The 15,640-nt window shown below is 41.7% G+C and overlaps 1 protein-coding gene across 2 annotated transcripts in view; it reads right to left on the bottom strand.

Moving 5' to 3' along the window:
- Positions 1-15,640, bottom strand: part of CPS1 (carbamoyl-phosphate synthase 1) — a 161,824-nt gene that overhangs the window by 37,993 nt on the left and 108,191 nt on the right. For both annotated transcript variants that reach the window (XM_081903146.1, XM_081903145.1), the window contains 3 exons: positions 11,897-12,038; positions 3,717-3,782; positions 722-785 (listed from right to left, as the gene is read on the bottom strand). In XM_081903146.1, the coding sequence (XP_081759272.1) occupies positions 722-785; positions 3,717-3,782; positions 11,897-12,038 (272 nt within the window). The remainder of the gene's footprint in view (positions 1-721; positions 786-3,716; positions 3,783-11,896; positions 12,039-15,640) is intronic.

Consider the following 15,640-nt stretch of genomic DNA (forward strand, 5'->3'; position numbering starts at 1 on the left):
CAATGCCAGCTTCTCCAACCAACTGGCAAAGCAGGATATCCACTGCTAAGGTACTTCTGGGAGGTGCCATCCAATCTCTGCTTACAAAACCTCTAATGAAGGACAGTTCTATCACCTTCTGAGGGAGGAACTACTGTCTGTACCATCTGTACCAAGTTTTCACTACTGTTTTTGAATCCTTTTCTTGTCATTTGAAGCCACTGTCCCAGACCTCTGGAGCAAGAGAACACAAGTCTGCTCCCTCAACTCCATGACAACCCTTCAGATTAATTCTCTCTTCCCCAGACGAAACACACCCAACTCTTTCACCCCTTCTCCGCAGGACTCCAGGTCTCCAGGCCCCTTTGCCATCCTTGTACTAAATAGCACCTTCCTGGAACTAGTTCAGCAGTTCATGGGTCTGACTGGGGGGCCGGTATTCCAAAGCAGAAGGGAGAATCTCATTCACTATCTCTTAATTGTGCTTACATCTATACCAGCACTTTCCAGGTTTTTAATTTGCATTTTTAGAATTAGTCTAAAATCTTTGGCAAAAATAGAAATGGCTTTGGTTCTACATGGACAAAATGCAATGTTCTAGCAACGACACAACGTATATTTTGCATGTGGAATTCTAGGACGATGTGAAACTTTATTGCAGAAGAGGGTGCCTAACACATCTCACACACTTTTACAGGGTCTTCTAGTCTGGAAAGGCAGAGATACTAAAAACAAGATTTACCTATGTGATATGGTCCACAACCCAGCACCATCGTTCCATGGTCATCAAATTTTACATCATGCTCCTAAAATAGAACACAGTACACAAAGTCACCCAGTATTGTTCTCACTGCGCCCATGAGAAGAAACCATTTATGCCTCGCAGTTCTTTATTTTAAATTTTTTATTACTGGGACTTAACTTTGACCTCATTTAGTTTACTTGAATGCCACTGAATTAAACAGATTTTTGGAAACTCAGATTTACCTTAATTGTAGGACCAATTTAAATATTCTTTTTTTTAATAATTGCTTTATTGATTATAAAAAAGAAAAAAAAACAGTCAACAAAGAAAAAACCCAAAGGATATTACAAATTACAAAAAATAAATTTCTTACAACACAACTTCTATTATGACTTCTATTCACCCCATCCAGAGTCCCAGGTTTCTTTTGAGTAGCGCACTTTTAATTATCACTCCAGACTTCTCTCAAATTCTTGTTTTCAGAAAGTTTTCTGAGTTAATAAAGGGGTCATTCTAAGCCTGCCAGAGAATTCACAATTTTACAATGCTCTTTAAGATATTTTCTGTAAATGTCCCACTCTCTAGTCAATGTTTGTTTTGTATTGTCTCCAATTCTTCCTGTCATCCTTGCTAATTCTGTGTATTCTAATAATTTCGTCTGCCAGTCCACTTCGGTCAGGGTGGAATCTCCTTTCCATTTTTTGGCTATTACGATTCTTGCTGCCACTGTTGTGTACAAGAACATCTTCCTCAGATTTTTTTGGCATGTCTATACCTATTATACCCAGTAGAAAGGCTTTGGGGGGTTTTGCAAAGGAGATTTTAAACCTCTTTTTGAGCTCATTGTATATTATATCCCAAAATTCCCTTATTTTCTTACAATTCACATGTAAATCATCGTGCCCTCTGCCTCTCTACATCTCCAACAAATGCCTGGTTCTATACATTTTTTGCCAATTTTGATGGTGTTAAATACCACTGTTAAAGCATTTTCATGAAGTTCTCTTTCAGGGTATAACATGCAGTACACTTCAAGTCTTCCCTCCACAGTTTTCCCCAGGCTTCCATTGGAATATTATAGCCAAAGCCATTTCCGATTTAAATTCCTCCTCTTTGACTTCCCGGTACAGGAGTCGTCTATACATTTTAGAGAGCGGTTTCTCTCAATTTAAAGATTCTGATACACTGCTGTGAGATGTATTCTGTGTCTTGCTGAAAGGTAGTGGCACGAATAATCACATAATACAGGAAGGAATACACCAATTTAAAGTAGCCTTCTAATCTTACAAACGATTAATGTTGGCTTACAGAATATTGTAGCCATAATGAATGCTTGTAATTAAAGGACACCATTGAAGGTACAGACTCACACCAGTGAGGTCACAGTGTCCTTATCCATTATGCTACTGAGTTTAGAGTCCAAAAGCAAGAGCTATGCCTAAAGAGTCCCATTTATGAAGAGTGGCTCAATTGACTCAGGACCACTGTTTCATAGAAAGTGGAGGATAGAGGTCTGATTTAAAGAGCAAAAGGGCTGCATAGATGAAGAGTGCAGAGACCATCACTTATCTCTGTTTACTCCCTGCAGCCCCACCTCCCTCCAAGCATTTTTGCTCCAGCCAGGCTCACTTCTATCGATCTATAACCGACAGCCAAGTCATATAACAAGTTGAAAAGGGCGACTACAGAAGGACTAAACAGATAGCTTGATTTGATTATTTGTATCAATAGTTGAGTAATGCTTCTGTCTAGGAAGGAGCATCTGAAGCTGCCACATTATGTGTCAGACTAAATTATCTCACAGTCTCAGCACAGTCCACTCCAACAATCAAGCCCTTTCCAAGCACCTGCTTCCCCCACAAACCTTTTTAACTGGAGATGTTGGGGTCTGTGAACCCAGGTCCTTCTGCTGGCAATGCAGATGAGTCTTTGGTCCTTTGATAGCTCATCTGTTATTCACATTATGCTAGCCCAGGAAAATGTCAATTATTAAAGGTTATGTAACATGGTCATTTTGCCTGGCCTCAACTCAGACTAATAGGCTTTAGGAGTTTTGTGTATAAGAGTTGTATTGCTACGCCTGTCTGGGAATCTACCCAGCTACTTTCCCAACCGCCTCAGCTAAGCATTGTCCTCATTCTTCCTATTGCTTTCACTATGTACTAAGTGACTTTGATTCCTAATAGCTTGTGTTCTGATCTTCAACTCTTGCAGAGATATGCACCAAACTGATTTGGCATTACTGCACTGGCTCTCTGGCCCTTTTGGTTTGTGCCTCATGCTTCAGTGGCATTCAAGAGGTCAGCCTCACCCTCTGTCCTAACCAAGCCTCTCTTTCTTTCTTGTAACTCTCATCCCAAAAGCTATTTCTAATGCATTGCCCCAATGCCCATAAAGCTGCTCCAAGTAATCACCTACTTCGCATTCATTTTTACAAATTGCCAGGGAGTTAGCATTTTCATTATGCAATTCATTGTCAGTAAGTGGTGTGAAATGGGATGGGACAGAGCTACCCACTGTGCTCAAAACGCATTGCACCACGTAAATTGAATTTGGTAGGGAGAGGTTCAACTTTGCAAGAAGAAGTGGGGGGGGGGGGACTCCCGTCTCACAAGCAAAACTTGCATCAATTGCTCTCTCATTGGTAGTCCAGAGCAAAGCGCAAAGGCCTCCTGTTTGTTGTTTATAGACGTTGGAGCTTAAAGAACAAAACTGTGGCTCTGTGGGTAAGATTTTTCATTGCTTGTATCCCTGCAATGTCTGCTCAAAAGGACTATAACGCTCCCAGCTACACTTTTACTTTCTCAATAACAATAGTAGGCAAACATTTCCACCCGTACTCCAGTGGGATTATACCTCTGCCAGCTGTTCTAACCCTTCCCTGAGCTATCCCTGGAGTGAGTGAATTTGAGTTGCAAGGTCAATAGATAGTAATGGGAGAAAATGCATCATAATACTCTGCAGCTATACAGAAGTAAAGGATAGCACTTACCTGACCATTATATGTGACATAGAGGTAATTAGTTACAGCAGGGTATTCTCCTGCCAGTGTGTCAATCTGCAGAGGAAGGGAAGAAATGGTAAATGTGAACACAAAACTATTTTCCAGGCCAGGATTTCATGCTTCACTTTTTCTTGCTTTCCACTCAGTGAGTCTCCAGGCTCACTGCTTTCTCTCTCCTCCCTGCTCAGGTAATTATATAGACAATACACCAGCAATCAGCCATTGAGCATTGTTCATCTTACTTTTTAATCCCATATAGAGGGATCTGGTTCGCTGGTTCGCCAGAAGCGGCTTAGTCATGCTGGCCACATGACCCGGAAGCTGTACGTCAGCTCCCTCGGCCAATAAAGCGAGATGAGCGCCGCAACCCCAGAGTCGGCCACGACAGGAACTAATGGTTGGGGGCCCCTTTACCCTTTAGGGATATGGAATGTATTTTCCAAATGCCAACCCTTATGTCACCAAAATGACACCATCCACACACAAGCAACCTCCAGGGACCCCAAAGATAGCTAAAGTATAAAATATCCTAAGGAGCGGAACCCAAAGGAGGGGAAATAGCCCAAAGGAGACCAAGCATGCTCATCTGGTACAAAGAGTTGAATGACCATTGGGGAGGCAGAAACAGAAGCATGGGACCTCAGGAAGAGGGCATGTCTGACAGGTTGGACCCCTGGACAGGAGCACAACCATACTGCAACACTTGATGGTAGCTTCCATGTGCTAGTTTTTAAAGCTGCCATATTGCATTTTGGCACAAGGAGATGTGCAACTAACTACTTGTCATCATCACTGGGATTGTTGGTTATTTAGTTCACTGTGGGCAGTGGTATTCACAGAGGCAGGATCTCACACAACTAGTTTCGCAGAGCCAGGAAATCTTTCTGCTTGTAGTTCTCAAACAGTAACCACACATTTCACATAGAAATTTGCTTCACAAAATAAAAAGGACTTTCAAAAGCTGTTTGTAATACAACATGGAGGTCTGGTGTCCAAAGTAAAAAATCCACCTGGGCGTAGCCAGGTCCTTGGAAGCACCTAAGTACTGCCTAAAATAACCATTATGCAGCTTCCAAATGCCGGTGAGCCTTTGGGCCACATGCAGTCTAATTCTATCCATATTTACTCTGCAGTTCCATGGCTTGCAGCCTTTGCTCCTTGAATTAGTTTGGGCTGTTAGCCCCACACTGTAGGCAATATCTGACCAAGCAAACCCCTTCTTACCTGCTCTAGAGAGGGCAAAGCATAATTGCAGGTCCTTGTAAAAACACAGTACCAAGGGAGGCAGAGAGGCAATCCCTCACATCATCAGCATGGGAAGCTAAGAGTGAACTAAGCTAAGAGTGTCTAAGAAGAGTGAACCCTTTTCTGTCACAAGCAGAATCACTTTATGAAGGATAGATTTCCACTGGTCATTCAACTAAAGGACAGGTGGCACTCATGCATTCTGCAAGGCAAAGCAGCACAAAATTGACACACCTGCCTAAACTAGTTCAGAATGCATTAAGAAAGCCAGGAGAAAGGGCATATAAACTTGGACAACAGCGATTTAGGGTGCAAAGGGCTCTTCAAGTAATTCAATGATCTTTTTAAAAGCATTGGGGGTGAGGGTGGGGGACAGCTGGCAGAACGTTCATATCAATTTCCCTTAATCGAACACCAAAATGTGAAAACGACTATGAAACACCTATGGAAGCAATTGTGACATTGCCATGAATACCAGATGAACGTATTATGCTCAGCGCTATCACAATGAATACCAAATGAACTTGCAATGATGGGACACTTAAATAAAGTATTATCCTATAAAAATTTATTGCAGGGAGACAAAAGGAGCTACACGTTTCACGGTCACACAGCACAAAGGGTCAACACCAACTGTTTCCAACCTTCTATATTTTCCTGCTTGAAACCGAAGCAAAGGCAGGTGGTTTAATCCAATGCAAGTTGGAGAAGGAAGGCTGACTCGCACAACTTCCCAAGGATGTTAAGTGTGGATGAGGGTGGAAATACAGCAATGAGTTTCTGCTATGTACACTAGGATTAACTCTTAACAATTTGGGAGGAATAAAATGAGAAAGTTACATCTAAGAAACTTAAAGCATTTCTCTTGGTGAAGTTAAACTGCTGCGGCTGCTGTGGCTACAGAGACTGGCGGCTCGCAACTGCTGCCTCCTGCACTATTTAGCAGCACTGAAGCGACTTCCCCGGGGCTCAAGTGTTGCCTTGTCTACGCCAAAGAAATACCACTGCATCCCTGGCCGCTAAACAAAGAGAGCCCACTGTTTCCTCAAAGTGCTCAAAGTGCAAAGCTGCCCTCCAGCTAACTAGGGAATAGGGGGGGGGGTGTGTGTGAAACTTTTCTGCTGCGGCAGGGTCAGCTTCAAAAACTCCCAGTCAGAGCCAAAGTGGACAAAGTCACAGAAGAAACCGGCAGCCTCAACATTCATAGGCAGGCATTGCTAGGCACTTACATTGTGGTTTAGATCCCAGCTGGTCATCTGCCAAAGATTCTTTAGTTTTGATTCTCGCATTGCAGGGGGCTGCATCAGGTGACCCTCAGGGTCCCTCCCAACTCTGCAATTCTATGATGCTGTGGTGCTATGAATTAAGACCAAGGAATTTCTCTTGTGGTCTCAGGAAAACCACTGCCTTTTGTTCATATCTACCTCATAGGAAGGATGTAAGACAGGCATGGCCAAACTTGGCCCTCCAGATGTTTTGGGACTACAACTCCCATCCTCCCTAGCTAATAGGGATGGGGATGATGGTCGGGGATGATGGGAACTGTAGTCCCAAAACATCTGGAGGGCCAAGTTTGGCCATGCCTGATGTAAGCTTAAATTTCCACCCAAGAGACCTAATTCCCCCAAACCACGCCCACCTGCCTCACACCTGATGTCAGATGTGGGACAGGTGAAGATATGGCTGCAAAGGAACAAAGGCACTGCCTAATGTTCCTCAGCAAGAAGGGCTCCCCTTCAGCACATATCAACTGACCAGTGCTGAAAGGGTCCACCAGTCAGAGGTGGCCTGTGGGGTGAGGAGAAGAAAAGATCTGGACAGCTAGCTAGACCCAGTTCACCTCCCTGCTCTGTTATGAATTCTGCAGGCAAGAAATAAAATAGCTGTGTTAATAGGCAAAGAAATGGAGGTGCTGGAGCCTCAGGGTACCTTCCACCAATGCCTGCCGACTGCTTCTCCAAACCCTCAGACAAAATGAACACATGAGAGAGAACTATGGTAAGCATAAACGACTAGTGAAAAATCTATAGCCTCAAATTTTCCTTGCTTGTCTCCAAGAAAGTCATCAAGATTCTCCACAGACATAGCTAACATGGGACTACTTTTCCAAGTGATGAGCAGTTTGTGTAGTCAGGATCTCAGTTTCTCTTTTTTTTTTATAAATATTTTATTAGGTTTTTAATAAACAAATTTCCACTTTCAAATACATACTTCCATGAATCCAATGGACTTCCCCCATCTCCCGAGCACTGCATTCCCTGTGTAACCAAAACCTCAGCAATTTGTTGACTTGTTTTGTACATAACAATATATCTTCCATTTTATCGTGTTATCTGATGTAAACATTTCGATACAATTGCATTAATTTTTAATTTCCACACAATAAAAATATTTCGTTACCTCACTTCTGTCTTATAGTGTCTTATTTATCAATTCAGAAATTTGCCGATACTGAAGCTATACCTTCCTAGAAAGGAGCATTTTTTAACATTCATACAACTTATAATGCTTTTTCAAATAGTCCTTAAAATTTTTCCAAACTTCCTCCGTTTCTTCTTCTCCCGAGTCTCGAATTCTGCCAGTCATTTCAGCCAACTCCATGTAGTCCATCAGCTGCGTCTGCCATTCTTCCAATGTGGGTAGATTTTGTGTCTTCCAGTGCTTTGCCAACAGAATCCTCGCTGCTGTAGTAGCGTACATAAAGAAAGTTCTATCTTTCTTGACCATCCTCTGGTCTACCATGCCCAGAAGGAAGGCCTCCGGTTTCTTAGGTAAGGTGAATCTCAGCACCTTTTTTAGTTCATTATGTATCATTTCCCAGAAGGCCTTCACTTTCGGGCAGGTCCACCAGAGGTGTAAAAATGTCCCTTCCTCTTCCTTACATTTCCAGCATTTATTATCAGACAGGTGATATATCTTTGCAAGCTTGACTGGGGTCATGTACCACCGGTATATCATTTTCATAATGTTTTCCTTCAAGGCAGTACATGCCGTGAATTTCATTCCGGTGTTCCATAACCTTTCCCAGTCTTCAAACATAATGTTATGCCCCAAGTCCTGTGCCCACTTTATCATAGAGGATTTGACAATCTCATCCTGTGTGTTCCATTTAAGCAGCAAGTTATACATTCTCGAAATTAGCTTGGATTTTGGCTCAAGCAACTCTGTTTCTAGTTTCGATTTTTCCTCCTGAAAACCCACTTTTTTGTCTGCTTTAAAAACTTCCTGGATTTGAGCATAATGCAACCAATCTCGCACCTTGTTTTTTAACTTTTCCATACTCTGTAACCTCCATTTATCTCCAATTTTTTCAATTATTTCCCAATATTTAGGCCAGTGGGCCTCCATATTGAGTCTTTTACGTGCTTTAGCCTCCATCGGTGAGAGCCACCTCGGAGTTTTACTCTCCAATAAGTCTTTATATTTTGACCAGACCATGAAAATTGCCCTTCTGACAATATGGTTTTTGAACAATTTATGAACTTTAACCTTGTCATACCACAAATATGCATGCCACCCAAAAGCATTATCAAATCCCTCCAGGTCAAGGACATCGGTGTTCTCCAATAGGATCCAATCCTTCAACCAGCAGAGGGCTGCAGCTTCGTAATATAACCTCAAGTCCGGCAGGGCAAACCCCCCTCTTTCTTTCGCATCTGTTAGTATTTTAAACTTTATTCGGGGCTTTTTGCCCTGCCAGACAAATTTAGATAAATCCCTCTGCCATTTTCCAAAACATTCCACCTTATCCACGATCTGGAGGGACTGAAACAAAAATAGCATTTTCGGCAATACATTCATCTTTATAGCAGCTATTCTGCCCAACAAGGAAAGTTTTAATCTTGACCATGTTTCCAGATCTCTTTTTATCTCTGACCAACATTTCTCATAGTTGTCCTTAAATAAATTCAAATTTTTGGAGGTCAAGTGCACCCCTAGGTACTTTACTTTTTTAACCACATTTAGTTCTGTTTCTTTTCTGAACTCCTCTATTTCAGTAGTTGTCAAGTTTTTTGCTAAAACTTTAGTTTTTTGTTTATTCAGCTTGAATCCCGCCACCCGACCAAAATCAGAAATTAATTCTAACGCTCTTTTAGTACTAGAGGCTGGCTCCTGTAATGTTAATACCAAGTCGTCTGCGAAAGCTTTCAGTTTATATTGTTTCTCTCCGACCACAATTCCCTGTGTCAACCGGTCGTTTCTAATCATGTTCAATAGCACCTCCAGGACTGAAATAAACAGCAGAGGAGATAGAGGGCACCCCTGTCGTGTCCCTTTTTCAATTTTAAACTCCTCTGTCACCACGTTGTTTACTATCAATTTGGCCTTTTGTTCTGAATAAATTGCTTCTATTCCATTTTCAAACCCCCGCCCTACTCCCATCCTTTCCAAATTTTTCTTCATAAACAGCCAAGAAATGTTGTCAAAGGCCTTCTCCGCATCAATAAAAATCAACACCGCTCTTGTGTTTGAATTAATCTGTAAAAACTCCAAAATGTCAATGATGTTTCTTGTGTTGTCAAATAAATGCCTACCAGGGAGAAAGCCTGCTTGGTCCTTATGGATAACTTCATTTAAGACTTTCTTAAACCTACTTGCCAAAATGTCTGCAAAAATTTTATAATCCACATTTAGGAGTGAGATAGGACGGTAGTTTTTAAGTTGAGTTTTTTCAGATTCTAGTTTTGGGATCAACGTGATGAAGGCTTCTTTCCACGTTTCCGGTGCCTTCCTCCCCTCCATAATCTGGTTGCAAACTTCCAGCAATGGTTGTGTCAATGAGTCCTTCAGTACCTTATAATATTTGGAAGTAAGCCCATCAGGTCCCGGAGATTTGCCCAGTTGGAGGTTCTGAATGGCGCATTCAATTTCTTGGGTTGTAATATTACAGTTCAGGGTTGCTCTCATTTCCTGGGGTATTTTTTGTAATCCATTAGTTATAACAAATTGGTCCACCTCTGAGCTTTTTTGTGGCCTTTGAGAATAGAGTTCTTTAAAATATTTCTGGAAGGACCTTCTGATTTCATCGGGTTTCTGAACCATTCTCCCTTCAATCTCTAGATTTGTAACTGTGTTAAGTTTTTGTCTCTTTTTCAACTGCCAGGCTAACAATTTTCCACATTTGTTTGCAGATTCAAAGGATCTTTGTTTCATTTGTTTAATTTTCCATTCCACCTCTTGATTTATCAGTTTCGAATATTGTGCCTGGAAAAACTTCACTTCTCTCAATACTTCCTTCGATTTAGGCCTGGATCTCAGTTTTCTCTCTCCTTCTCTTATTTTCTCCAAGATCTTCTCCTTCTTTTCATTCCAGAGTCTTTTTTTAATCGTGTTCTGTTGTATTAGAAACCCTCTTATCACTGCTTTGCTTGCGTCCCAGATTATTCTTTTTTCCACATTTGTCTTTAAGTTTATTTCAAAATAGTCCTTTAGAACTTTTTGGGCCTTCTTAACAATCTCCTGATCTCTTAACAAGGCGTCATTCATTCTCCATCTGAACGATCCGGTTGTATTTAGTCTCAGTTCCATTCTCAAGGCGTTGTGGTCGGAGCAGGTTTTTGGGCAGATTTCCACTTTTCTGGTCTTAGGTGCCAGCCCTCTAGTTATCCATATTTGGTCGATTCGCGTCCATGTCATATGGGCCTCGGAAAAGAAAGTTCCTTCTTTCCCTAGAGGGTTCTTGATCCTCCATATGTCAATCAAATCCAAATTGTCAGTCATTTCAAAAAAGGTTTTTGGAAGTCTGCCATCTTTCGTTATATTAGCACTTTGTGACTTATCCATATTCACTGAGGCGACACCGTTCATATCTCCCAACATGATAATGTTGTTATAGTCCAAATAGTCCAGCATAATCTCATGCAGCTTCTTAAAAAATTCCGATTTTCCATCATTTGGGGCGTAAATTCCCAGAATTAAAAACTTTTCTCCTTGTGTCTGGATTTCAATTGCCAAAATTCTGCCCTGTTCGTCTTTAAATACAAATTTTGGGGACAAGTTCTCCTTTGCATAAATCACCACTCCTCTTTTCTTAACTTTATCCGATGAAATAAATTCTTGGCCTAGCCTTTTATTGATTAGCACTTTTCTATGGAGTCTTGTCACATGTGTTTCTTGCAGGCAAATAATATCCAATTGTTCTTTTTTCAAAATATGAAATACTTTTCTGCGTTTTTCTGGAGAGTTCCCGCCATTTATATTCCAACTAAGAAGCTGTAGAGACATCCCGGTCTACTTCTTAGGTATCACAGTTGGGTATCTAATTTGTCGTCCTTTTCCGGAAGCTGTGGTGCCGGGCCGCCTCCAGATGGTATGGATCCTGGTGGTAATCCCGGTGGTGGAGGCCAAGAATCTGCGGCTCTCTTTTGGAGGTCCTCCTCGTTGTCGTGTAGGAACTTCTGGTGGTCTTCTGGCGTTTTGATTCTTACCTTCTTTTCCTCAGTTTCTCATCTGTAGAATGGAAACAATGTTGCCTCCCTATCTCAAAAGATTAATTTCCACAATGATGAAGCAGATGTGTGTGTAATTATACTAGGGATGCTTCCATGATTATGAAACAGCTGTGTCAGTAATTATACTAGGGATGCTTGAGGAATTTGATTTCTGTGAATTTTGATGCAAACCGAGCTCTTTTGCCCCTCCCAGATTAACATGCCATTGGAATACAGCTATCCTGGGGATCCTATGCTTTTCAAAAGTTTGTGACGCAGCTAAAAATAAATGATAATCCAAAGATAAATTTTAAAGTGCTAAAACACATTTAGAAAAGCATACAGAATATGTGTTTAAATACAAATTTCCACATGAACCTTTTAAAGAAATCACCTTTATGCAGCAACACAGTGAAATGGACTTATAAATGACCACCTGTGAAACTGACACAAACCCAGAGACAGACTGAACTCTCGATTCGCAAGTTATACCTGTTTCACCCAAGGTGTGACGTTCTTCCTGAGTCTCAGTTCCCTGCTCTGCACTTCAGTCATTCCAAGACATTTCCCAATCTGCTTATCTGAGAAGCCAATCTGCTTTGCTCTCCTCAGGCTCTCCTCTGGAATCGATTCACTAGGATGAACACAAAAAGAATTGTTATGAATACCACATATTTCATGTTCCTGAGTATTGTCTGCATTTAAAGAGGGGGCAGATTGAAGAGGGACGAAAATACTCAGTGCTAGTACACAGTTTAAATGTTAAGTGTAGGAACCCAAAGTTCAAACCCCACATTTAGCTATAAGTCCCCTGGGGTAGCAGGAGGCAAGGACCTCTTAGTAATACAACTCTGGCTCCCCATAAACTATTGTGAATTTAAAGTACTCCATGAAAGTGTGGAATACAAAATAAAAATAAAAACAATTGGCTGGTAATAATGGACTTACCTGGCACCAAAATCGCAAACATTTGTCTTTTGAGGTCAAATCTGACATTCAGCCTTGACAACAGACCCATCAAAACTCCCCAGCTACTTGCCACAAACACTTAATTGTCACAGAGTCATTAGATTGCAATGTTATACTCTCCACAGAGAGTACACAGCGATTATAATTACCACTCATGTTACTCTCCTGAAACATTTTATTATTATTTATTAACAATATAAACAAACTTTGTAAACTAATAAAGAAAAACATTCATAAAACATCACAACATACAAAAATCCAATTCATATATATATAAAACAAGAGTACAAACACTATATTTACCTAGCAGCTTCAAAACACCCCTGACATCTTTAACTATGCATGACTTTGACCCAGCTATGTCCTCTGAGATGGTTGAATCTATTCCAATACTAGCAAAACATATCCATTATCCTAGTATTTTCCATATTTCTCCCCCCCCCCATCCCCAACATGCATCATCTTCCAGACACACGTAAAAAGGTTCTCTCTGCAGCAGCCTTCACTGCATGGCTGTGTCCACCTTCAGACACCACCCATTTGGGCATGGTTGCCAAACACCTGCAGCTGCTCCCATACAGCTCCTGAGGACATGCGCAAGCTTTGTGTGGTCATGTGACACACTACATGCCTGCCCCATCAGGTTATGTATGAAGTGGGCCTGTGTGTGAATTACACAAGTATTTTGCTGAAGAAGCATATTGTGCCAGGCAAAGCCCCCATCGTCTTGGTGCCTATGAAGGTTTCAACCTCCAGTTAGCCCACTGCCATTTTAAATTTTCCAACACAAACCATGCACAGCTGTGCGGCTGGCTGTATAAACCCACAAGAGTCAGTGTGTCACTGTCAGTAAGCTAAGGGATTGGATGTGAAAGATGGATATGAACGAGTTCAGTGCTAACTTGTGAAATACATTAGATACATACTTGTGAAATGTATTAGAAGTGCTTAATTCTGGGTGAATTGGCTTTACTTCTCTCCCCCCCCCCACACCTCCATCAAACACCCCCCACCTTTTCAGAATGGAGGGTTTTTGTTATTTAACCTTCTATTTGGGCTTGTTACAAAGATTTAAAGCTTAAGGCCAATTCTCCACTAAAAATGTGCATACAAATAGGTGGCATTCCCACACTGAACACAGCCTCAGGTTGCAACCTGTTGGTGGACCAATGACTAGAATCTGTTACTCTCTCTAGTTACTTCCAAATGTAAGCAACAGGTGCAAATACTTGGAAGGGTTCCTATTATATTTTTTTTCACTTTACCTTGTCGATCTAAATTTTGGTCTCTCTTCTCATCAGCCTGCTGCCTTGCCATCTTTGGCCTTCTGCTGAACTAAGTGCTTTCCTCCAGCTCTCCTTATGCATTTTTCATCTCCTCAGTTCCCGTTTCCCTTGTGCAAACCACACACCACACATACCTATTTCTTCTATGGCCTCTACCCATCACTCTGATAAACCTTCTGGCCTCTACCCATCACTCTGATAAACAAGCCCCCACCCCTCTGCACAAACACAAACTGCTTTTGGATCTCATGGTTAAGAGCATTATTGGTTAGCTTGCCTAATGCATCAATATCTTTATGTATAAGCAAGCACTGGCTCTGGAAGGAGAATTTGACAAAACACTGATTTCTGAAAGAGGACCTTTGAATTTATTATGCTACAAGGAGAAGAAAAGCTCCCTTGGTCAGGCCAAAGTTCCATGCAGCCCAGAATCCCACAGAGGCCAACCAAATACCTCCAAGAAGCATATTCCTTGCACACTGGAGTGGGAATGAAAATGTCAGGGAACGTTTTTTAAAATATTTCCCAATATAGGGAAATTTGCCAAATGAAACAAAGGTGTGCCAAAGTGCCTGCAGGAGATGCTCAGGCCAACCTTTTGCAATCTGGAATGACTGGACTTTAATGAACCAAGTCAGAAGGTTGGAAAATGAAGGCTAGGAGTTCCTTGCTCTGGGCATCCAGAAGCAACAGCATTGTGTTCCTTTGTAAAAGCATCAAAGGGCTACTGGAAGTCTATGGAATATACTATGATAAAACCAGTGTTGGTCTTGGTTAACCTTGATCTTGGGAGGCTAAGCAGGGCCAAGCTCTCCTTGCACTTCTTAGAGAGTGTCTTGGAATATTAGGTTCCACAGAATGGAGATGCAGTTGCTACAAATGGAGTTTAGTTGAAGAGAGTGTGGCTGTTGAACGTGGGGCTGCACCATTTCAGGCTGCAGCTGAAATGCAAGGAACTGCCTGCCTGGAGTAAATGAGCATCTTCAAGAAAAAGGTTTTGCACAGCCCCTGAAAATTAGCACCCCAAGGTTCTCCTTTTTCCTGAGATGCTAGTTTTCTGGAGGCAGGTTTTTTTTTTAAAAAAAATAATAATAATAATAATATGTGGGGATATATTCAAATCCCTTCTCCTGCCGTTTGAAATGGAGCAGCCCTGGGAACAGCCCCAGATATTGTTTATCTGAACAAGCTTTACGAGGAGCACTTGAAGGAGCTGGGTATGTTTAGCCTGGAAAAGAGAAGACTGAGAAGAAATATGATAGCCGTCTTCAAATACCTTAAGGGCTGTCACATGAAAACATGCTTCCCCCGCTCCTCCTGCTCTGGAGGGCAGGAACCAATGACTTCAAGCTACAGAAAAGGAGATTCCGACTAAACCTGCGGGGAAAACTTTCTGGCAGTAAGTGCCGTTCAGCAGTGGAAGAGACTCCCACGAGAAGCGGTGGACTCTCCTCCCCTGGAGGTTTTTAAGCAGAGCTTGGAGGGTCCTCTGTCCTGGATGCTTGAGCTGAGATTCCGGCAGTGCCAGGGGTTGGGATAGATGACACCTGGTAGGATTCTCTGATTCTAAGTGAATGATTATTTGCCCAACTCTTTCTTGTGCTCTCACACACTAAAATGAAGTGTACAATTAAAATAACATATTAAACTTGCTTGTTAGACAGCAAGTAGCTACAAATAAGGAAGACCAAGGCAAAGAAGGTAGGAATAAAAATGAAACTGAATATAGTTTAGAGCAGAGATGGGGAACCTTTTTTGTCTGAAGTCTGCCTTCCAGCAGAGGAGGAGACCAGACCAGGGTAAACCTTCATCAAGCACATTGTATCTACAGGGTTAAGGAAATAATGAGGAAGAGAAATCTCCTATTTGATGATTACAAATTATACTTGCCGCTGTATACTATGCTCTGTCCTTGAAGCACAGGGCAAGTAAAAAAGGACAGAATTCTTAAAATGATTAAAGAAGCAGGAAACCAGCTGGG

The sequence above is a fragment of the Podarcis melisellensis genome (genome assembly GCF_964234715.1).
Source record: "Podarcis melisellensis genome assembly, chromosome: 1".
Lineage (NCBI taxonomy): Eukaryota > Metazoa > Chordata > Lepidosauria > Squamata > Lacertidae > Podarcis > Podarcis melisellensis.